Source organism: Megascapheus bottae, chromosome 33, assembly GCF_031878675.1.
Source record: "Megascapheus bottae isolate mThoBot1 chromosome 33, mThoBot2.hap1, whole genome shotgun sequence".
Taxonomy (NCBI): domain Eukaryota; kingdom Metazoa; phylum Chordata; class Mammalia; order Rodentia; family Geomyidae; genus Megascapheus; species Megascapheus bottae.
In genome coordinates this window covers 8778716-8802500 of record NC_143541.1, presented here as the reverse complement: position 1 = coordinate 8802500, position 23785 = coordinate 8778716, and the positions used below count along the sequence as shown (strand labels likewise).

At 51.9% G+C, this 23785-nt stretch overlaps 1 protein-coding gene, 1 long non-coding RNA gene and 1 pseudogene across 3 annotated transcripts in view; 2 read left to right on the top strand and 1 right to left on the bottom strand.

The window, feature by feature from the left end:
* The window catches only part of Txnrd3 (thioredoxin reductase 3), a 26391-nt gene extending 9283 nt beyond the window's left edge, over positions 1–17108 (top strand). Inside the window, exons 5-18 of the mRNA XM_090323854.1 lie at positions 767–876; positions 2817–2921; positions 3137–3209; positions 4130–4249; positions 5579–5721; positions 7512–7627; positions 7954–8179; positions 9631–9723; positions 12379–12455; positions 13015–13171; positions 14307–14414; positions 14933–15028; positions 16518–16652; positions 16813–17108. Of these exons, the coding sequence (XP_090179980.1) occupies positions 767–876; positions 2817–2921; positions 3137–3209; positions 4130–4249; positions 5579–5721; positions 7512–7627; positions 7954–8179; positions 9631–9723; positions 12379–12455; positions 13015–13171; positions 14307–14414; positions 14933–15028; positions 16518–16652; positions 16813–16881 (1628 nt within the window). The 3' untranslated portion in view covers positions 16882–17108. The remainder of the gene's footprint in view (positions 1–766; positions 877–2816; positions 2922–3136; positions 3210–4129; positions 4250–5578; positions 5722–7511; positions 7628–7953; positions 8180–9630; positions 9724–12378; positions 12456–13014; positions 13172–14306; positions 14415–14932; positions 15029–16517; positions 16653–16812) is intronic.
* Positions 17109–17561: 453 nt separating this feature from the next.
* On the bottom strand, positions 17562–23706 carry LOC150042930 (uncharacterized). 2 transcript variants are annotated; one of them, XR_016533519.1, is made up of 4 exons: positions 23478–23706; positions 18908–19010; positions 18314–18478; positions 17562–17877 (listed from the first exon to the last, which is right to left on the bottom strand). It is a non-coding gene; the product is annotated as an uncharacterized LOC150042930 (long non-coding RNA). The 2 variants fall into 2 exon arrangements; XR_016533520.1 differs by having other exon boundaries at positions 17562–17873.
* On the top strand, positions 21858–22809 carry LOC150042931 (vomeronasal type-1 receptor 90-like; annotated as a pseudogene).
* Positions 23707–23785: the final 79 nt, after the last annotated feature.

Below are 23785 nucleotides of genomic sequence, written 5' to 3'. Positions count from 1 at the left end.
CCAACTTGTCACAGGAAACAAAATGAACCTCTTTAGATGGCCATTATAAAGGTGATGTATAGAGTAGGTGCAGTTACACCAGTCAGGTAATGAGTGCATTGCTGTTTGAACAGTGTCACTCCTCCTGACTCTCCCAGTCTTTCCCTCCGGCCCCTGTCCACCAAATGAATCTTTTGAGGCTTTTGTGTAGAGTATGTCAAACAAGGTAGTGTTTAGTAGTCATGGCCTAGTTTTATTTTCAGCAATAGAGGATACATTTTGGATTATGCTAATAAGGAATATTTACATACAGTAATGGAGAGTTATAAGTTATCTTTAATCTTAGTATTTGCTTTTTTCCCCCCAGGCCTGGGCTTGAGCTCAGGGCCTGAACACTGTCCTTGGATTTTCTCAAGGCTAGAACTCTACCACTCGAGCCTCAGCACCACTTCTAGCTTTTTTTCTATGTCTGTGGTACCAAGGAATGCTAGGCAAGCACTCTACCACTAGGCCAAACTCCCGGCCCTAGTATTTGCCCTTTTAAAATAGGGTTTTTTTCAATCTTTCTCTTGGCAATCATTGCATTATATTCTAAAAGCTGATTCAGAGGGCTTATTTAAAAAGGAGTGAGTAGACTGGTTTTGTTTTATAGTTTGCTGTGAAAGTGGCTTCCTGTAGTGGGCACCCACGAGCACCCACGAGCTTGCAGTGTAGTGGCGGTCTGTCCAGCTCACAGAGGCCGGCACCCACAGCATACAGCGTCATTATGGAACTCTTTGTTTTGTAGATGATGGGGCCAGCATTCAAGAGATGCTGTTGGAAATCACTAATCAGAAAACTGTGCCAAACATTTTTGTGAACAAAGTGCATGTGGGTGGATGTGACCGAATTTTCCAGGTAATGGTAGCTTACATTCTTCTGAGCCACATGTCGCTCTGCTTTATACGTTGCCCAGCGGGGAATGGCTCCCAGGCGTTGCTGTATATTTGGGGAGTTGTGAAATGGAAAGAAATGGTAAGAGACCATCCTGCCAGCTGCCCCCTCAGCACCCGAGTCTGGGAAGCCAGCAGTTTTGGGTTTTTTTGTTTTGTTTTGTCTTCTCTTTTTTGGTACCGGGGATCGAACCCAGTACCTTGCTAAGCAACCACTTGGCCACCGAGCTACATCCCAGCCCGAAGCTGGCAGTTCTTGACAAAGGTCGGGAGACCACACAGGCCGGAGCCGGCCGCCCCCGTGGGGGAAGCAGGCTGCTCCCCAGGCAGGTGTGCTGGGCGCCACTGGAATTCCTGACCAGGCACCCGTGCTGGGCCCCACCAAGGTCTGTGACACACGAGGCTGGTGATTAGCAGGATGCAGGACTCAGCTGGGGAGTGGCAGTCTGAAAAATCAGTGCGTGGGGGCTGCAGATGCAGCTCAGTGGTGAAGCCCGAGCGGGGGCGGCCCTGGCTCAGCCCCTGCACCGCCCCTCTCCCTGTCTCCTAGACTGTGGGTGTCTATCAAATAAAGTCTTCATTATTAGTTTATTAAAATTCTACCGAATGCTTTATACATGTATGTATAAATAAGTACTTAGTGGTTGACTACACACTTGTTTGAAACTTTAAGAATTGTATTTTGGCTGGGCACAGTGGCTCACACCTGTAATCCTAGCTACTCATCGTGGTTCAAAGCCAGTCCGGGCACTAAAGTTCGTGCGACTCTTATCTCCAATGAACTATCAGAAAATCAGACATGGGGCTGTGGCTCCAGGGATAGGGAGGTACCTTGTGCTAAAGAGCTCAGGGACAGTGCCCAGGCCCAGAGTTCAAGTCCCACGGTCCCCCGCCCAACCACACACACACACACACAGGCACACAGGCACACACAATTACGCTTTGGTTAGGGAAACAACCTGTCTGCATTGAATGCTAATCCGTGATCCGCCTGGTTAGACAGCAGTTGTCTGCTGTGTCAGCCCTAGAAAGCTCCCCTGGGGTCACAGTCCTGAGCACTTGTGGAATGCTAGACCTGTGCTCCCAACTCAGACCTAGAGGTAACAGGGCAGGGCCAAGAGACTTGTCCTTAGACAGCAGATTCTTAGACGGGATCTCTCCTGGGGAACGGGAGGGGGTGGCACCTTCTCTACACTGGGCGCTAGGTCTGTAGCCGGGAAGCACCCATTCTGCTTTCCAGAGGTGCCGGGCGCGGGACTGCGCAGGCGCCTCACATACAGACAGTGGTTGTTACCTCACCCAAGAAACGGCTCTGGAGAGGGGCGGCCCTGGCCAGAGCAGCAGATGCTGTGTTCCGTGGGGCGCTCCCCCAGCTCAGCCGCGAGGGTGAGGGGGTTGCAGACACTGCGCCAGGCTGTGTCCAGAAGGAGGAGGACCTGGGGGAGCGCTGCGTGCCCATTTCACTGCCCTTGACTGTTAGACCTGGGAACGAGCCCTCGGGTCCTTGGGCAGACGTCCCCATCGGGTGCAGGCAGGGGCTGTGTACCCACAGCCACACTGTCAGGACAGCACCCAGACAGAGCTTCAGTCCACATTAGACATGGGTCAACAAAAGATTTCCATGCCAATTGAACAGAGGTTTTTGTTGTTTTTGTGTTATTTTGGTCAGCCCTGGGGCTTGAACTCAGGACCCGAGCACTGTCCTTGGGTTTTCCCAAGGCTAGCGCTCTGCCACTTAAGCCACAGCACCACTTCCCACTTTTTCTGTATATGTGGTACTGAGGAATGGCGCCCAGGGCCTGGTGCATGCTAGGCAGGCACCCTACCACCAGGCCACACTCCCCGCGCACAAATCAAGTTCTGAACCCTTGAGTCAGGTGCATTCTCTGCTCCGGTGTTCTGCAGGCACACCAGAACGGGTTGTTGCAGAAGCTCCTTCAGGAAGACTTGGCACACGACTACGATCTCATCGTCATCGGCGGGGGCTCTGGGGGCCTCTCGTGCGCAAAGGTGGGGACGCAGAAACAAAGCTCTCGTAGCACATTGTCTAAAAGTTCATTCTAGTGTCACAGTCGACACTTCTTTTGTGATGACTTGTTTAATTCAGGGGAGAGAGAGTTACCTTGCAAAACTCAACTGTTGTCGGTCAAGGGCAGAAAAACTGGGGACAAGAAAATGACAAGATGTTTACACAGAGTTGGTTTTGTTGTTGTTGTCGTTTGTAGGAAGCCGCAATTTTGGGGAAGAAAGTGCTCGTGCTGGACTTTGTGGTTCCATCCCCGCACGGCTCATCCTGGGGTGAGTGCCTGCCTGGGTTTCGGAGCTGGGTTTAATGGCCGTGGGTGAGGTGTGTCTGCATCTGTGCAGCCGCGTGGGAGCGTGGCTGTGAAGCACGCACCTCGCCACTCGGCTTGAACAGTGCTCACTCACTCCACCATCCGAGACATGGAATGTACAGATTTAGTGCTACATGTCCTCTACTTATTTTTCAGACACAATCTCTCATTTCTGCCCCCAGAAAACGGGCCAGCTGGCACCTGGCCCTGTGATTTTCGGCTGTGCATGGCCAGCAGAGGAGCTGGGCTCTCTCCTCCTGCAGAAGGCCACCCTCAGGGCACCGGGGCCACACAGGCCGCAGGCCCCTCACTCACTGAGGGGCTCCCGGGGTCTCTGCTGGCCCAGCCAGGCTTCTGTTCTCCCCTTGCCTTGCTCACCTGTGTCATTCATGTTTCTCTTCAGCCCCGAGACAGAGTATGTCTCTTTCTTGAGTGTCTACGCTCACCTCTTTCCCCTACTCCTGCCCTCTTCCTTCTTTTTTTTTCCCCTGCTTTCTCCCTTTCCTGTCTAGGAACAACCCAGTATATCTGGCAGATGTGAGAAGGGCGCAGTCGGGAGAGTCCCTGACTGCCAGGCAGGGCCGGCGCTGACAAGTGTGCGCCATGGCGCCAACAGGCAGTTGTGGTGGCCTCTGACTGGGCCCCGAGCCCAGCAGTTCAGGCTGATGCTGTGCCTTTGGTCCTGGCGAGGTCCTTGCTAATCCCTAAGCAAGGGTCTGGCTCTGCCTCCAGGGAACTCTCTCTCCCACGGTTTTGCCCGAGCTGTGTCACCCCGGGGCCGGGAGTGTCTCTACCACCATTCAGGCCCGCGTTTGAGCAGCACGATGCCGAGTGGAAGTGTGCATGGCGTGCACAGGGCATCACAGCGCTGCCTCTCCCCAGGTCTGGGTGGCACCTGTGTCAACGTGGGCTGCATTCCCAAGAAGCTGATGCACCAGGCCGCCCTCTTGGGTCAGGCACTCAACGACTCGAGGAAGTTCGGCTGGGAATACTCTCAACAAGGTGAGCGGAGACAGCTGTGCTGTCCGTACTTCAGAGCCCATTTGGAGTTGGTTAGCTAGGAGCCCAGAGTGCCAGGCGTGGGGCCGCAGGGTGTATGGGCGCTGTCCTGGGGACCGCGTAGGGGTGGGGGGTTGAGCAACTCCAGCTGGATGTGGACTGGTGGTGGTCGGAATACCTTGAGGGGTCTTACAAACCCTCCACACCACATCTCCCCCCCACCCCGAGGTTCGGTGCATTAGGTGTGGACCTGGCCTCTCCAAAGTGTCTTGGGCGACTCCAGTGCTGGGCCACGGGCCATCCTGTTGGGTAGAAAAGCTGGCATGTGCAGCACAGGCAGGAGGCCCCCGGCCGGCCGGTAGAGCTCAGACAGCACAAGTCAGGATGATATGGGCTGTCTGCTCTCCAGCGTCTCGCCCTGCTCCACATCTTGAAGAGTCGGCTGGGACGCTGCACAGCCATGGGCCTTCCTGGAAGTCACCTGACCTACTTCATGCTCCGTATGCAAGGGCAGGGCTGGGTCTCCCGCACACCCAGCACGGCACCCACCCTTGGCGTGAGAAGACATTATACGTAGGAGCTTGGAGAAGCCTCATTTCCCTCTGTGAGCACCACTGAGGTTCCTCAGAGCTGCGCAGTACCGACTGCTGTGAGTGGGTGCTGGGACGCTGCAGGGAGACATCCTAGCGCTGGAGTGGGAGTGCCGCCAGCCATGTCTCCTCCCGGCCCCCCTTGCCAGCCTCAGAAGAAAGTTACTCATGTGGGTAGCTCACACCTATAATGAAGAAAGATAAACTAGAAAGCAACAGAACGGCCTAGAATGTTGTTCCACGGTAGAGGGCTTGCTGGACTCCATCCCCTGCACCACAGGAGAAGGGCCGTGGGGGTGCTCAGCCAGCACTCAGCGACAGGAGCCTCTGCACTCCCGTGGGCCCGGGAAAGAGGCCTGGGGCGGGTGGCATCTGGGCAGCGCCCCCTGCTGAAGGCCACCTCCTTCCTGTGTGGTGGGCATCAGCTGGCCGTGGGGGCCACTCTCCTCTCACTGCGCTCTGATGCTCTTAAGCACCTTGCTGTATGAACTGGAAACCATTATAAATGGCAGCAGGTATAAAGCTACATTAAGTTTGTCCTTCTGTCCAGGTCCAGATTTATAAACCAATAGGTCCTATAGCTCGTGGTTCTGTGCAGGGTACCATTGTAAGTAAACAGCCCGGCAGGGAGCCATCCATCCGCGCAGGCGGCCCCGAGCCCGAGGCCAGCACAGGCACACCGCGATACCGTCTCAAAGATAGACAACACGAACTTCACACCTGTGCCCTGTTACTGTTTCAGTGAAGCACAACTGGGAGACCATGACGCAAGCCATCCAGAGCCACATCGGCTCCCTGAACTGGAGCTACAGGCTGGCCTTGAGGGAGAAAGGCGTGACCTACGTCAACTCCTACGGAGAATTTGTGGAGCCGCATAAAATAAAGGTGCTGTCGGGTGCTCTGTCCTGCTGCACATCCAGGACTGGAGTCAGTGTACACACACACACACTCAGCACAGACAGCACATGACACACTTATGGCATGGCATCATGTGCATTTCCCTCATTGTTGATTACCCATCTGTGGGCTAAATTGAAGAAATTACATTTTAAAGAACTCTTAAAAGCCGGGTATGGTAGCGCACACCAGTAATCCTAGCTAATCAGGAGGCTGAGATCCGAGGATTACAGTTCAAAGCCAGTCCAGGCAGGAAAGTCTGTGAGACTCATCTCCAATTAACCACCAGAAAACTGGAAATGGAGCTGTGGCTTAAGGGGTAGGGCGGTAGCCTTGACCTGAAGAGTTCAGGGACAATGCCCAGGCCCAGAGTTAAAACCCCACAACCAACCCCCCTACCCCCCCAAAGCACTTAAAGTTATTGTTTCTCTTTTATTTCATTGTTATTTAAAAGATATTTGAACAGTTCAAAAAACTAAGAAGATTTAGCATTTTTAGCTATGGAACCCCCCCCTTTTTTTGTCCTGGGGCTTGAAGTCAGGGCCTAGGCACTGTCCCTGAACTTTTTAGCTCAAGGCTAGTGATTTATCTCTTGAGCTATAGCTCAGCTCCTGCTTTTTGGGTAGTTAATTGGAGATAAGAGTCTCATGGCTTTTCTGACCAAGTTGGCTTCAAACCATGGTCTTCAGATCTCAGTTTCTTGAGTAGCCAAGATTACAGGTGTGAGCCATTGGTGCCCAGGTCGAATCCTTCTGAATAATCTCAACTGCAAAGTATACTGTTCATAAGATCATAGATAAAAGTATATCAGAATTAAGATATTGATGTTTATCATGTTTATATATTATGAGATCAGTACATAGGGACAATAAGATCATTTTGATGGACACAATATTTTAAAGATAGAATTATGAAAGAAAGCCAGCTATTATCCTCAGTACCTAATTTTCTTTTTTATGCTTTGCTTTGGAGGAGCCTGTGAGATAATCTGGATACAATTCTGATTAGTCTATAGTTGGCTGTTAGCTCGCTGAGGTGGTCTGTTTGGAGTAGGCAATTTGATTTACATTATTCACAAGAAACACTGTAGAAATACAAGCTTTTTTTTTTTTTAATCACATTGCATTATCCCTGCACAGATGGCTGGATAGCCATTTATCCCCAAGCAGCCTGCCTCTCCTTAGGGCTTCTCCCCAGCCTGCCTCTCCTGGGGGCCTCTCCCCAGCTGCTCAGACTAGAGCCTTTAGCTTGTGCCCTCTGTACATATGTGGTCTGCACTTCCTTGTCCGTCTAAGGACTCAAGTTCTGGCGGCCCCCCTCTGTCCTACTTGCATGCCAGCCCACGGGCTTACCTTCTTTGTTTATGAAGGTGGCTTTGCACTATCTGCGTGGTCACAGATGGATCCACAGCCACGGGTGTGAGGCCTCCATTACGGCTCTCAGCCCAGCTCACCCATGTCCCCAAGTGCTTCGGGCCGCGGGGCCTGGTGGGCCTGAGTGCCTTCCTCCCTGCTGCGTGCTCTTTCGGGCTCCATTCCACTCGGTCATCTCACTTCTCTCGTCTCTGCTTTGAAGCTGTGTTGACTTCTGCTCTGCCACCTCAGCCCACTTGATTACCATTCTGTAACCGTCTCTGCTTCCTGCTTTATCACACTACACACCCGTTACTACGTTGAATGAGAAACCCTGTAAAGTATGAATAGAATGGCGTGTATCCTTTGTGTTGGATACTCTATAGTGTTTACTGAGTAAATGAAATTTACTTTCCTTTTTTCAAGGCAACCAATAAAAAAGGACAGGAAACATATCATACTGCCTCAAAATTTGTCATAGCAACAGGTGAAAGGCCACGCTACTTAGGAATCCAAGGAGATAAAGAGTACTGTATCACTAGGTAAGGTTAAGCAGATGACTCTGACTTGAGCCAATAGCATTGCATTTGTATGCTTCCAAGGTATTTACTCCCTTCTTCCACAAAAGCTGGAACTGATCATGCAAAAACCTAACTAATGAAGCAGAGATGAACTGAGCTTAGAAAATAATAAGAGTGAGAAGACAGATGCACAAAATGATGCAGTGTCCAGGTAATGGCTGGAAAGGACTTGAGAATTTGGTCCTCAGGGTCTTGCAGGCCCACTACTAGCTTTAGGGCCCCACCCTGGAGCCCAGGATGGTTCTGGCTGCATCACGCAGGCATTCCTCCCTTCTTTTCTCTTTCAGCGATGATCTCTTTTCCCTCCGGTACTGCCCGGGGAAGACCCTGGTGGTGGGCGCCTCCTACGTGGCTCTGGAGTGTGCCGGCTTCCTCGCTGGCTTTGGCCTGGACGTGACTGTTCTGGTGCGTTCAATCCTCCTCCGAGGCTTTGATCAAGAAATGGCGGAGAAAGTGGGTGCCTACATGGAAAAGCATGGTGTGAAGTTCATTAGGAAGTTCGTGCCCGTGGCGGTAGGTGTGATGACATTTGCAGCTCCTTCCATTGTTCTTCCTCTCCCTGCATTCACTAAATGAAAGTTGTGCAACACCGCAGTCCCCAAAGGCCACTCACTTAGCTCTCTCTCCGGTTGTTTGAGACAGTGTCCTCACTCTCCCAGGCGGGCTGCTCTCCTCACTAAGTCTCTGTCCTCGGTGACTTCTTGCCTCTGCGTCACATCTGTGTGTCTCATCCTGAAATACAGAAGATTTCCAGGCCTGTCTCACTGCATCTGTGTTCTTTTAGCAAAGAACGTCTCTACATGCTGCCACTTGTTTCTTACCTGCATTTCATACCTAATCCCTTCTCTTCCACTCCTTGAAATCACCTTTCAGGAAGCCCAGTGGTCACACACCTCTCTCCTCCCCGCTGAGGAGGAAAATGATATTCTGTTGTAAAGCGTGCTCTGGCTGCTGTGCTCCCCTCTTTCCACATTTACTCCACTTGCAAGTGCTGCTCCCCGTAGATTTGGTGCTGGTCCTTTTTTACTTGTCTGTACTTTTTATCTAGATGATCATCGTTAGATAAATAGTTTTTTCTAATTAAAATTTTTTTTTCCTCTTTTGCCAGTCGTGGGCCTTGAACTCAGGGCTTGAGTACTATCCTTGGGCTTTCTCAAGGCTAGAGCTCTATCACTTGAGCCACAGCACCACTTCTAGTTTTTTTCTATGCATGTGATACTGAAGAATCAAACCCCAGTCTTCGTGCATATTAGATAAGCTCTCTCCCACTAGGCCACGCTCCCAGCCCTAGAGAAATAGATTTTTTAAAATTTATTTTATTTTTATTTTTTTGCCATTCCTGGTCTTGAGCTCAGGGCCTGAGCACTGTCCTTGGACTTTCTCAAGGCTAGAGCTCTACCACTTAAGCCACAGTGCCACTTCCAGTTTTTTTTTATGTGTGTGGTACTGAGGAATCGAACCCGGGTCTTCGTGCATGCTAGGCAAGCACTCTAGCACTAGGTCAAACTCCCGGCCCCCTAGATAGTTTTATATGATATCAAATGCTAATATATCTCCAATTTTTGTAGCTCCTACTCGAGTAATTCTTCTGAATTCCACTCATTCATAACAACTGCCTACTAGATAGCACCTGACCACAAAATTTATATTTTCTACGTAGGCCCTGGCAGTCTTTCTGGCCCATCTCAGTCCTATGTAACTTACTAAGCCGGAAGCCAGAAGCCTCCTGTCAGTTCCTTTTCACTCTGTTTAAACACTTCTGTCCCCAAGGGTAGCTTGTACCAGTTCCCTTCTTTATCTCTGCTTGGTCCAGAGACCTCAATACGCTCACAGGCATGTAGACCACGTTCACCTGTAAGTATGCTCGCGAGCCCTCATTTACACGTAAGTACGCTCACACATCTTTGGACCCATTTGTTTTCTGTCACCTTAAATGGAATCATCGCATGATTGATTCTTACTAGATCCACCAGTTGGAGAAAGGTTCACCTGGAAGACTGAAAGTACTGGCAAAATCCACTGAAGGACCAGAAACCATAGAAGGAGTCTATAACACGGTAAGTTTTTGTTTTATAAGCAGTGTGTGAATGAGCACACTCAGAAATTCAAGCGATTGAATTTGGAGAGCCAACACACTGACGAATGTTTATTCTGTTGGAGTGTGTAGTGGAGAACAGCTCTTATCTGTGCTTTCATAAAGAATGCCACAAGGTCATCAGATGACCTCAGTTTTGCCCGTCTGTCTTTCTGAGTAAGCTGACTGCCACCTGTCCCCCACCCCTAATCCCAGAGTGAGCAGCTAAACCCCTTCGTTGCCTGCAGGGTTCATCAGTTCTAAAAGAATATCTTAAAACAAATCCTCCAGCCAATGCTGGCTCTAAATGCACAGCTTCCAATGAAATACAAGAAATGGGAACAAGGCAAAAGTCAGTGATCCCACAAAAATGGACATTTCATCCTGAAGTGAATGAAACTTCCAAGACCTTGAAAGAATAATCTAAATCAAAGCTGACACAAATAAGCACCTGAGTTCATTGAAAAGCTAGGCATTCTTCCATTGGTAAAGATTGTAAATAAGGGAATGAAATAAGATAATAGAAGATGCGAAAGAGGAGAAAATCTGAGGAAAAATTAAAATTTGGAATGAAAAGCTTGAATTAAAATTCAGTTAAATTATTATCAATAGACCAGAATAAATGGAAGATAGACTAGCGGGGCATGAAGAAAAGGTAGACGAATTATAGTGTTCAGACACCATTAAGAAAATCAGGAAAGTATAAGTGGAACATGAGGTAGCTAGAACACTACTAGAAGACAGATATGGGCATAAAAGATGGCATAGTCAACAAACCAATAGTAGAAAACCCAAATCTTGAGAAGAGATGGCCATTCAGGAACAGAGGCTTTTAGAATGCCAGGCAAGAGCAGGCAGAACCTGGTCTGAGCTGAGACATTGACGCTCATGAGTCTTCAGCCTCATGACAACCCCATCGCATTACACATGCAGGATAAAGAACGCATATTGAAAGCTGCAAAAGGGAAGCACAGGCTGCCTGTACCCCAGGAGACTCTCTAAAAGTGACTAGGGCAGAAAGTGATGTATTTCAAGCCTTGAGAGAAAATATCTGCCAACCGAGAGTACTGTACCCCCAAAAGTTACCTTTTATGATTGAGTGAAAAACTAAAAGCGTACATGATAAAAACAGAAGTAATTCATGAGCACTGAGCCACACCACGAGGACATTTCAAGGAAGCCTGCTACCAAAGAAGGGAACTACACCCATGAGAACGTGGGGAGAAGAGATGGCAGCTGAGGACAGGGATGAACTCGGCGTCCTGAGAGGGTCAGCACACTTTAGTAATAACTCCGAGAGCTCATGGTCTCAGTTCTCCCGATAGAAGACACAGGTTGGAGGATTGGATTTTGAAAAATCTGTAGTGTCTCACACCTCTAATCCTAGTTACTCAGAAAGCTGAGATCTGAGGATTGCAGATCAAAGCCAGCCCAGGCGGAAAAGTCTGTGAAACTCTTTATCAATTAAGTACCAGAAAGCTGGAAGTAGAGCTGTGGTTCAAATGGTAGAACATTAGCTTTGAGCAAAAAAGCTCAGGAAGAGCAGCTAGGCCTTGAGTTCAAGCCCCATGACTGGCACACATACACACATACACACACACACACACACACACACACACACACACACACACACACCCCTAATTCTTTGTTGCCTACACCTTACTGCAAAGACAAAACCATAGATTAAAATGAAGGAATAGCCGGGAGTTTGGCCTAGTAGTTAAAGTGCTTGCCTAGCATGCATGAAGACCCGGGTTCGATTCCTCAGTACCACATACATAGAAAAAAGCCGGAAGTGGTGCTGAGGCTCAAGTGGTAGAGCTCTAGCCTTGAGAAAGTCCAAGGACAGTGCTCAGGCCCTGAGCTCAAGCCCAGGACTGGCAAAAAAAAATAAATGAATAAATAAATAAAAATAAATAAAATGAAGGCATAGAAAAACCTGCTCCAAGCAGGAACTCAAGAGCAAGTTCACGTGCATCCTGTAGGTAAAACCTGAACATGCGGCACAGAGGCTCAAGCTTAGAGTCCTAACTACCTGGGAGGTGGAGAGGTTGGTTCGAGGCTAGCTCAGACAAAAGAAGTTCACAAGACCACATCTCAGCTGCTGGCTGGCCGAGGTGGCACCACAGCCAGGAACATGCCACCATGCTCAGCACAAACAGGTTGTCACAGGGGACACTTGTGTGCCCCCGCTCGGGACACGCCTGCATGGCCTCATCTCACTGTGTGCAGCCCTGTTTCCAGACACCACCACAGTGGCACACGCTTGGGCCTAGCCCTTCAGCATTGGTCGTGAGGGCCTCGTGGGCTCATGCAGACTTGTGTCACCCCTTTGGAAGAGTGGTCACCTATGCTGACAAAAAACACGCTGGCACAAGCAGACATCCCTTTAGTGACTGGAAGTATCTATAATGCTGTCCCTTCTTTCTCTCCTAATTTTTCCCCCTGGGGCTTGAACTCACGGCCTTTCTCAAGGCTAGAGCTCTACCACTTGAGCCACAGCACCACTTCCGGCTTTTTTCTATGTATGTGGTACCGAGGAATCAAACCTGGGTCTTCATGCATGCTAGGCAAGCACTTTAACCACTAGGCCAAACTCCCGGCCCTCTCCTAATTTTTAATTTCCTTCTAAACATAGGTTTTATTAGCAATTGGTCGTGATTCGTGTACAAAGAAAATAGGGTTGGAGAAGATTGGTGTCAAAGTCAACGAGAAGTAAGTGTGTGCACGTGAGCACGGGTGAGGAAGTGGGATCAGTGCACAGTGCACAGCAGAGCAACACTTTGCTCACATCGCCTCTTAGCGTCCTCAGCCGGAATGTATCAAATGTTCACACTGCAAATGTTCCTTGGCGTAAGCGGTAGGTCAGCGCGGTACCTTAATTTCTTCCCTCCGTCTTAACTGTGTGCCTTAAAGAGCGCAGATACCTTACATTTAAAGATGCATTAAATGCACTTGTGGGGCTCTGTGTGGCAGTGTTCGTGAGGGCATCCTGATGGTATTGACTAGGGAGAAAGCGCCCGGGGTTCCCAGCGTGACTGGGCAGAGTTGGGAGGCCACGTGTGGCATCCAGAAGTGTGCAAGCTGCACCGCAGGAGCTCAGCCCGTTGGAATGATGGAAACCCTGGTTATCTGAAGGCTTAGTTAAGGCAGTAGAGAGTACCGGGAGTCCTCGCGGGAGGTCTGTCTTTTGTGTAAGTTCTTCATGTGGAATGGCGCTGGTCAGCGGTACCAAGTTAGTTACAGATTTTCTTTCCTCCTCATGCACAACCAGGACTGGCAAGATACCCGCAAATGACGTGGAGCAGACCAACGTGCCCTATGTCTACGCCATCGGGGATGTCCTGGAGGGCAGGCCGCAGCTCACACCCGTGGCCATCCAGGCCGGCAAGCTGCTGGCCCGGAGACTCTTCGGGACCTCCCTGGAAAAGGTGACATTTTTGCGTTTTCTGTGATGCTGGAACCCCCTGTGCTAGCTCCCCGGCCCTGAGGTCACGTCTTGAAAGTGAGCTGAGCATGTCGGCACAGGTGACACGTCCCAAGGGAAGGTTCCCCAGAGATGCATTTGCAGCTGGCTCACTGTTGAGCAGCGACTTTATGCAAGTAAGGCTGTGCTTCTCTTCTGTCGAAGACAGTTTAGACAGCCATCCGCCAGACAACACCGTGAATGGGAGCGGAGCGTGAGTGTGTGTTAGAGGGCCACTGTGTTCTGCCTGAAAGGAAGGGACAGGCTTCCTGTGACGGGAGCGGGGCCTCAGCACGGTCAGCGTCCAGCCTGGCTTCAGTGCCTGCTCGGCGTGGTCTGGCCAGGGGCTTCTCTTCCAAACTGTCTGCACTGCGAGGCTGGTGCTGGGGTACGACGGTTTGCACTGACTGTATTCCTACAGCCTATTCTTGGGATGGGCAGATCAATACTGGGGAAGCAAGGATTTTTCTGGTCACCTCATGGCAGCCTGCAGGGGACATGCCGGGGGACTCCGCCAGCGGGGCCAGGAATGAGTGCCCAGGAAGAGCTGAACCACCTGCAGTGCAGGCAGGCAGCATGCTGAGGTGTCCAGCGGAGGGAGGGCAGGTGTGGGCAGGAGGCCCTTCCCAGCTGGCGGAGACAGGTGTCAGAGCACAGGACAGGTGGTAAAGGCCACCGCCGCCTTAGCCCCGTGGCCAGCCCGCCGGTTTTGCTCACTCTCCTTTTCTGATTCTGGTGACTATACTGAGCAGGCACTTTCTGCTTTTAGAAGTGGCCAACATCAGTGACACCTTGCCACTTGCACTTCTGTCTGTGAGTGTGAGCTCACTGCATCACCACTGCTCACTGACCCTGAGTTATCTTCAGAGCGTCCATGGGAAGGGGGGGTATGTTTGTGTCTGTGTGACTGTGTGTGTGTGTGTGTGTGTGTGTGTGTTGGTTTGCCCACCACCATTGGTGCTCAACAACTTTCTAAGTCCCTTTAAGTCTGTCTGATATGAGGACTACCCTTTGTAAGTGTCTGGAATACAGACAGTGACAGAAGCGCTGTCACCACAAGAGATCTGGTCTGTCTGTCTGTCTGTCTGTCTGTCTTGCAGTGTGACTACACCAATGTCCCCACCACAGTGTTTACCCCTCTGGAGTATGGCTGCTGTGGACTCTCAGAGGAGAAAGCTGTTGAAATTTACAAACATGAGAATGTAGAGGTGAGAGCGCCATTGTCCCCCCCCCTCCGGCCCCCACGGCCTTGCCCTGTCACCAGCCCTCCTCTCACAGCCTGCCGCTGTCACCAGCCCTCCTCTCACAGCCCGCTGCTGCCCTGTCGTTTGCCAAGTTGCCATAATGTAGTCCTATTTCAGGAGAATTCAAAATTAATCTTTTATGCAAAATACTGAAAGAACAGTACAGCTGGGAAAGAGCAGGAGAGGATACAAGTGGGGTTTAGAAGTGGCAAAGACTGCAGGGCCCTGGGTTCAAGCCCCAGCAGTGGCACACACAAAAAGATCATATCCTTACACTGAAGAAGAGCTGAACCTAGAGCCTGGAGTAGCCTTTCGAGGAGAGGTCGGTGGAGCTCAGTTGACAGAAACAAGCCGAGAGCCGCAGCCTCTTTCTTGGCAGTGTTCAGTGTCAAAACAATGTCTGCAAACTTTTGAACTGCGTCTGCATCCAGGCTCAAGTCCTAACATTGCCCAAAGAAGTAAGAGCCGCCCTTGTCTTGTAGGTGTATCACACCTTGTTCTGGCCCCTGGAGTGGACAATAGCTGGCAGAGACAACAACACTTGTTATGCAAAGATAATCTGCAACAAATGTGACCACGTATGTAGCCTGCCTGGCCACTTTGTTTATTGGGGCTCGACACAGTGGGGTGCCACCATGGACCCTCTCCCCCCACATCCCGCCGGCCCCACCAGTGCTAGCATTTGAGAGCAGAGGTTTTAGCCTCTTTAGAGCCGTTTGCAGTGGTGAGTGCCGAGCCCTAGGGCTGCCCGGGAGCTTGGCTGGTCCTGCAGTGCTTTGGGCTTGACAGTGTACAGCTGCCGTGGGAGCGGGCCTCCTGGTGTAGCATGGGAAGGGGGCTTCCTGGGCTCGGATGCCTGCTGGGGATCCCAGCCCTCCCCAGGCCTGGCTCCTGCCCCACGCATGGAAGGGGATTTGTCACCCACTGAGGAGGAAAACAGTCCCAGGGCACGCATAGGCCCTGGCACTCAGGCTGCGAGCCCATTCTCATGGGCTGGCGCTGGCCGGTGGCCCAGCTGTCTTCAGGGCAGAATGGGACCGGCTGGCAGCTGACTGGCTCACAGCTGGGCTGGCAGAGCAGGGGTTAGTTGTGCTGGGCTGAGTTACAGGGGGTACGACTGGACAGTGACGAGCAGTCCCCACATCTCTGCCCTCTGAGGAATGGGTCTGCGTCCACCCACATCTGTACCCTGGGAGGGCACGGCCAGGGCCGCTTCACAGTGACAGGAATGCAGGCTCTGCCTGGGAGCTTCCCCGCCTGCCTGCCCGCCCCGGGGAAGCATAGCCAGGGCCACAGCTGGGCTGGAACTTCTGGCTCTGTCCTCCTTGTCCTTTTCAGCCTCAGCTCTTACCCGGTCCCCAGCCCTCCCTGCCCTCACCCGGCCCTGCCCTCACCCTGGCCCTGTCCTCACCCAGGCCCTGCCCTCACCTAGGCCCTGCCCTCACCCCAGCCTTGCCCTCACCCAGGCCCTGCCCTCACCCCGGCCCTGCCCTCACCCGGCCCTGCCCTCACCCGGCCCTGCCCTCACCCGGCCCTGTACTCACCCGGCCCTGCCCTCACCCGGCCCTGCCCTCACCTGGCCCTGTCCTCACCCGGCCCTGCCCTCACCCCAGGCCCTGCCTCACCCTGGCTCTGTCCTCACCCAGGCCCTGCCTCAACCCACAGGCCGTCCGGGAGCTAGAACTTCCTTTTTTCCATCCTTATATCCATCAAGAAAAGAATGCTTTGGGGGTTGGAGATTGAGCCCCGGGCCTTGGCCTTGCTCAGCCTCTACACCCCCAGCCCATGTGTCTGCTTCCTGCATGCTGCAGCACCTTCCACCCCAGCCTGTGCCTCTGCAGCTCTGCTGAGCACCTGCTCGTCGGATCTGTGGTGGTGCAGGCCTCACGTTCTCAGCAGAGTTCAGACACGCACGCGGGAAGGAAGGACTCCTCTGTGCGTGGGAAACCCCAGGGCAGACGAGCGCCAGGAGAGCATTCCCTGGCATGTGCTCTGCTCGCTGTTTCCCGGGGTCCTGTGAACCTCCCACACCATGAACCTCTGGACCCCCTCTCTCCTGTGTCCAAGGACCGTGTCCTAGGACTCCATGTTCTTGGACCAAATGCCGGCGAGATCACCCAGGGATTTGCAGCTGCCATGAAGTGCGGGCTCACGAAGCAGCAGCTCAGCGACACCATCGGGATCCACCCCACGTGCGGGGAGGTAAGGCTGCCAGGCCTTTGCCGCTGCTTTTAGCTGGTGCGGTTTGCCGACCTGTTTTAAAGCCAGTTGTCAGGGGCTTGTGGTCAGAGGCGTGGGTGTCTCTGCGCGGCAGTGCCGCCCTGCTCCCGTGGTGACCGGTGACCCATTCTCCTTCGAGCAGGTGTTCACAACTCTGGAGATCACAAAGGCGTCAGGACTCGACATCGCCCAGAAGGGCTGCTGAGGCTAGCCCGGCTGCGGCCGGCCCTCCCGTCCCTTCTCAGCCCTCGGAAAGACCAGATGCCCTGTGCCCTGGCCCCCAGCCGGCCGGCACGGAGCCACCAAAACGAGAAGGTGACAGGAGACGGCAGCAGCAGGCCCTCAGCCCTGGCTGACGGCAGCAGCAGGAGGACTGCGCTCTTGACGCCGTGGCCCCGAACCTGCACACAGGTGAGCCACGGCCGACGCTTGCACGTCAGACCTGACTTCCTCCCGTCCTTAGCATAGACATTTAGCCAAGTTGCCTGGTATCCCTGTGGCGTCTGTGGGGACACTCTAGTTGTGGAACTGACAGTCTCGCTGCTTTCCGGCTCCCGGGCGTCACCCACACAAGAGGCTGCCTGCCCCGTGGGTTTTAATCAACTGTTGAAGGGCAACCCCTGTGGGGATCTCACCTGCTGTCAGAGTCCCCAGGTGACTTGTTGGCGCCCCTCTTGGTGCTGAAACCTTGAGGCCACTGCCCACCCAAGTACCACCAGACAGGAAGACATCTTGTGTCAGAAAAGCACTGGAGCCTCCCTCCACCTTGACCTTAGGGTACTATTAAAACATTTCAATATCGTATTGTGAGTCGGCCTGCCGGGGGGGCAAGGACGGTGCTCGAGCACTCAAGCAGGGCAAGGACGATGCTCGAGCACTCAAGCAGGGCAGGGCAGGGCAGGGCAGTGCTGGAGCACTCAGGCAGGGCGCTTGGAGGACCAGTGCTGGGATGCGCTGTCCAGCTGCTTCTGTGTGTGGAGACCAGGACCTGACTGGCCCGAAGGCTGGGCTGCCTGGCTGAGGCCCCTGAGCGGTGGGCCGTCCTGCCCTCCAGCCGAGGAGCCAATGCGGCCAAGGTTAACCACTGCATCCGGGTGGTGGGCTGGGCTCCGGGCTCCAGGCAGGCAGACTCTGCGTTCCTGACTCCTGACTCCGGGCTCTGGGCAGGCTCCGGGCATGGGATTAGATCAAACTGAAGAGCTTCTGGCTGACAAAGGACATAGCACGATAAATAGAAAGCCCGCAGAATGGGAGAAAGTCTTCACTAGCTAGACATCAGAAAAGAGCCCATATCCAAAATATACTTAGAGCTCAAAAAACTAAAACCCCCCAAAACATAACAACACAATCAATAAAAAGAAAGAAAAAGAAATGGCTAAGAGACCCATGAAGAAGGGTTCAACATTGAGATTCCACCTCACTCTGTCCTTGTCTCCAAGGCTATTTTGATACCATAAGCAAATAAGACTATAACAAATACACAGTATTTATTTCCTTACAAAATGTATACATATTACATAGAAATTCTGAAATGAATAAAACTGTGTAGACTTTAAAGACTGAGGGGGGACGCATGAAGCGTTCTCACCTCCGGTCTCTAGCTTTGGGAACCAGGGTGGGTCCTGAGCCTTTGCCATGCTCACCACAGCGTTATGTGCCAATGTGACCTCCATTTGAAGACTGCAGTGGATTCATGAAACTGCTACTGCTATAGCACAGGGCAGTGACCACGCAGCACAACCCGCAGACTCAAGGTTTCTCAGTACCCTTTCCTTTGGACAGCACTGTAGTGTGAAGCTGGGCCCTCCCTTTCTCACAGGCATAAAAGTGGAAATAAAACCAAATAGAAATTAGAAAGCTGAAAATGACTGCATTTGGACAGTACTGCGACAGGAGAGGTGTCAGTGAACTTGAAGGCTCTCCTCTGCCGTGTGGGTAGCTGAGAGGTGGGCTGGTCCGTCTGAGCCTTCTGCTCAAACTCTGGATATTGGAAGCCAGTCATTTAAAGCCCTGGGGATGCCTTGCAGGCAACGCAGCCCCAGGGTCTGGATAAGTGAATGGGAGAGACAGCCTGCACAGACGGTGACCTCACCACCGCTGGGAGAGGCATCTCCATGTGCAGAGGAGGCAGGAGAGCGACTCCCCTCACCTTCACCTGGCCGTGATGGACGTCAGGCACCCCCCCTCCCCTTCTGGTCACCACCGCTCCCAGACATGCGTGCCTCAGGGCATCTGACCTTCAGTTTCCAGTGCTGCAGAGCCCTGAAGAAACAAGGGAAATGCACTCTCAGATTTTTCCCTGGATGACGACCAGCTGCCTGAGTGCAGAATACTGAAAAACTGTAAAGAGTAAAAGAGAAAGGCCTGTCCTTCCAGCACTGCAGACACAACGATGAGTGCCAGACGAACATGAATTAAGAAAGCATTTAAAGTCAGACTAGAGCTCAAAAGAGGAGTTGAATATGAGGGTAAAAAAATTTCAAAAGTTGTAACTGAAAACCAAAAGGACGAGAGCCGGGCACAGTGGAGGCCAATGCTCCCCTTAACAACCACTGAAACCTTGGGGGTAAACCACAGGAAGAACCACCACTCCAAGAGTCAGAAAAGTAAGACGGGCTATTTGTGGCAGGAAACCAGACATGGAACTGCCTCCTGCCTGGGCCTTTGTTTCCTGATTCTCTTTCCTCAAGAATGGGCATGGCAGGCCGGGAGTTTGGCCTAGTGGTAGAGTGCTTGCCTAGCATGCATGAAGACCCGGGTTCAATTCCTTGGTACCACATACATAGAAAAAATGCCAGAAGTGGTGCTGAAGCTCATGTGGTAGAGCTCTAGCCTTGAGAAAGTCCAAGGACAGTGCTCAGGCCCTGAGCTCAAGCCTAGGACTGGCACAAAAAAAAAAAAAAAAAAAAAAAGACCGGGCATGGCAGAGGTCACAGAAATCACATCATTCATAGCCTTTCAAGTCTGCTAGCCAGAATTTCACGTCCAGCAAAATACTCTGTAGGAATGGAAAGAATCATTGGCTGTGAAATCTAAAGGGACTACTAAATAAAATTAATTGTGCTGGAGGAAAATGATCTAGAGAGGTCTGGGGAGAGGGGGCCAGGAGCATGGCCTAGTGGTAGAGTGCTTGCCTATCATGCATGAAGACCTGGGTTCAATTCCTCAGCACCATGTAGAAAAAGATGGAAGTGATGCTGAGGTTCAGGGGATAGAGCTGTAGCCTTGAGAAGGCCCAAGGATAGAGCTCAGGGCCTGTCTGAGCTCCAGGACTGAGAGAGGGAGGGAGGAAAAGGGACAGGGAGAGAGAGGAAAGGAAGGAGGGAGAGAGGTCTAAAGAAACAGGAGTAGCTGAGTGAGTAGGAAAGACGACTTATATCCTCACTGGAGCTCCAGCTGATAGACTGTGCACTGCGCATTTCAAAGTGTGCGGTGGCATGGAGAGAACCTTTTTCTAAAGGCGGACATTTTGCAGAAAGAGGCACTGAACTCAGAATTGCCTTTCTCCAGAGCACAGATCAGGGCAGTGACGTCAGTCAGTGTCTGAGAGACCACAGGAAACACTTCTCCGTTCATCCCGTTGTGGACACCGTTTAGATTATACTCGGCTGTATCGAGCTTGCTTCAAGTGCACACAGCACTAGTCTGCATGATATTACTTGGTAGGTATTCTGTGCCGTCGTTACACTAGAACACATTCTAGAGAACGTGAGCTGTGTGTCTTCTCCCAGCAGCTTGTTCTGGGAGGCCAGGAGTGGGGACAGAGCTTCTGTCCTCAGCAGGAGGTCCAGCATCCCCTCCTCCACTGTGGCTCCTGGGATTTAAATCACTGCTCCACCACTGACTCCATGTGTGATCTGGGCAGTCGACTGCCTGTGCTCAGCCATCCCGTCCAGCCACATTCTAGATACAGTGGGTGCTGTGGGGGGGATGCCGAAGGCTTGCTCTCCACAGAGGGCTGTCCAGGAACATTAACACAGCAGGACATCAGGAGGGGGGCTAAAGGGAGGCTTTGCTTAAGAGAGTGCTGCTGCTTCCCTCCTGAGCCCAGCCTCTGCACCTCAGCTTGGCAGTGCCTGGCTGTCACACAAGTGCAGAACCCATGGGCAGGCAGGGAGGCACATGCGACATGTGTTCCTACCTTGATGACATCAGAGAAATGATTTCAACACGCACTGTGAAAGAAACAGTGCTGGATGTGGTGCAGGCCTGTACTCCCAGCCCGCAGAAGGCAGAGGCAGGAGAAGCTCAAGTTCTAGGCCAGCCTGGCCTGGTGAGGTTCTTTCTTAGAAGCCCATCTTTGCAGTGTCCCCCACCTGCGTATTTCTCCATACAGGCCTGAGCCAGGGCTGGCAGAGACCCAGCCTATAAGCCCGTGGCTCTGAGTGCAGCGTTCTCCCGCCAAATCAGTGGCGAGTGCATTCCAGTGGTGTGGTAGGTTTTCTTTCTTTCTGTCCTTTGGTTAAATAGGAAAAGAACTGCTTGAAGTGTCCAGTCATGTACAAGGACTGTGTAATAATAAAGAGGCAGCAGACATTTCTGTAGATCATTCTGTGGCAGAGACAATCCCACGTCCCCCCCAGCACCCACTGTATCTAGAATGTGGCTGGACGGGACGGCTGAGCACAGGCTGTGGCCTGCCCGGATCGCGCGTGGAGCCATCAGTCAGCAGTCTGCCCGTGTGCCGTCCTTTGCTGACGATAAGCCAGCTGGAATCAAGGTAGCCTGGGATCACATAATTGTCTCAGGGGCTGAGATTCCCTACTTGGAAGTGGCTCTCATTACTACATCCCTTTTGTAGTGCTGGGGTTTGCACACATGGTCTTGCATTCGCCTGGCAGATGCTATACCACTTGAGCCACACCCCCAGCACAGTTTTAGGATGGTTTTCATTACTTTCCACATAGGCTCTCATGGTTTTTGCCCAAGGCAGTCCTCTTGACCATGATCCTTCCTAAGGCCTCAGACATGACTAGAATGACAGGCATGAACCATTACATCCAGCTTATTGGCTGAGTTGGGGTTGTCTCAAAATATTTTTGCCCAGACTGGCCTCAAACCACAGCCCTCTCAATCTCTGCCTTTCAAGTAGCTGAGTTTACAGGTATGAGCCACCATGCCCACCTTCCTTGCCATTCACAGAAACCTAGAGCCCCCACTAGGTACCTTTCAGTCAAGGTAATACACGAAAATAAGGTGATTATACAAATTCTCTCTGCTGAATGATTGTTTTAACAGCACAATGATGCATATACCCGGTGGGAGCCCAGCAATGGGAGGCACAATACAGCCACAGCAGAAAGCGATGGAGGAAGGCAGAAGGGAGGGCGTCAGGGAAGGTGAGGCAGACCTGCCTGCTGAAGGACAGAAACGGCATGCACATATTTGACCCAAGTGTTTGCATGGTGGAATAGTGTGTGTAGAGATTGACGAAGAATTATGCTTCCTTTATCCTCGGGTTCCAAGGGTTTGGAACAACAATGCATGTAAACCATCTACCTCTGCATGCTGATGAGGGGCCTGTCCCTCTGTGCCAGCAGCCTGCTGAGTGCCCTCCAGGCCACCACCCTCAGCCCCAGAAGCTCCTGTGTGGCAAAGTTCAGATGTAAATCTCCATACCACGGCCTGGGCTGCTTTCTTCTCCCTTGGGTCTTCTACATGTCCATTAGTGGTCACTTCCTGGTCTCCATTATTGCCATTCCCAACGTATATTTGTCACTAAATCCTGTTCTGTGCAGCCTTTGAGCAGTTCCCTCAGATTCCTGCTGTCTGCCCTGGCCCTCTTCCAGGACATGGCTCTTTTGGGGCTCATGGTGACTCTCCTGTGCAGACACAAGAAACAGCTCCAACATCTTCACAGCAATACTCTTGCTGCAAAAGCATCTCCAGAACATTCTATGGTTCACGAGTGTCTTTGTGCTCATGTACTGTTTGGACGGTGTTGCCGTCTCCTTGAGAATTATGTGGAATAATGACCCAGTTTCTCGTGGCATCTGATGATGGTGCCCAGTGGCTATGCCACAGTCAGCCCTCTAGTGTTCATCAGCACTGGAAATCAAATAACTTCTTAAAACCCTTGTAGGAAGAGAGCAAATACATGAATATTCTGCCAAGGGTCAGGTTCCTTAAGAGTGAGCCAATACACTGGTTCAGAGTGAAAAATCATAGGTGGATCCTATATAGGACCTCTGAGGTTGATAAAATATGGAGACAGATACACTTTCCTGTTGCAATCCTCAGTGGCTAGGGACAAGGCAGGAACGGAGACAGGACTGTGGAATTGAGGTTTGGGGGCACCAGGGGGTCTGTAGCTTTCCAGCTTCTGGTGCTTGAGATCACATGGACAAGGTTTTTACTGAGTTTGGTACAGGGGAGTACATGCAGAAAGTTAGGTATCAAGAGCCTTGAAGTCACAAGAACCAACATGTGATAACAATCTTATATGCAAGTGATAAGTGACTTCCTTATATTAAGAAATAGAGGTAAGTCATAAACAACTTACAATTTGCATAGGCCTGTGTCTGTCCCCAAGCTCCCAGAAAGTTTAGGGCTGAGTTGGCTCAAACCCAGGGTAGAAACATACATTCCTGTAAAGCAGACTGTTTGACCTTTCCAGGAAACTCAGTGTCCTGAGAGTTCATATTGGGAGAAGGCCTTCTAAATACCCCATCCCTCTGGGTCTCACAGCCCAGCTTTCCTGGCTGTCACGCGTCTATTAAACTGCTTTGTGACATGCATGTCAGGCAAAACATAATGGGTTACTGAGGTCTAAACCACTCTGAAAAGCCACAAGTAAGCGATACCCACCAGGCCGGACGTGACCTACACTCTTACACGTACATGACTCTGGTCAGTCCTCCGCGTTTCACCCGAGTGGACATTTAAACGTTCCTTCACCATGGGCGACAGAGGTGGATCCCATGCCACAAACCCATTTTTCTACAGACATGGAAGCGTGAATCCTGACATGCGAATGACACGGTGGGAGGCTGGCGCTGCCGCGGTCTGGGCTGCCCACCCGGCCTGCCCACCGGGCCTGGCCCTGCCCTCCCGTCCCCCCCCCTCCCCCGGCCTGACCCTGCCCTCCCGTCGCCCCTCCCCCGCCCCCTCCCCCG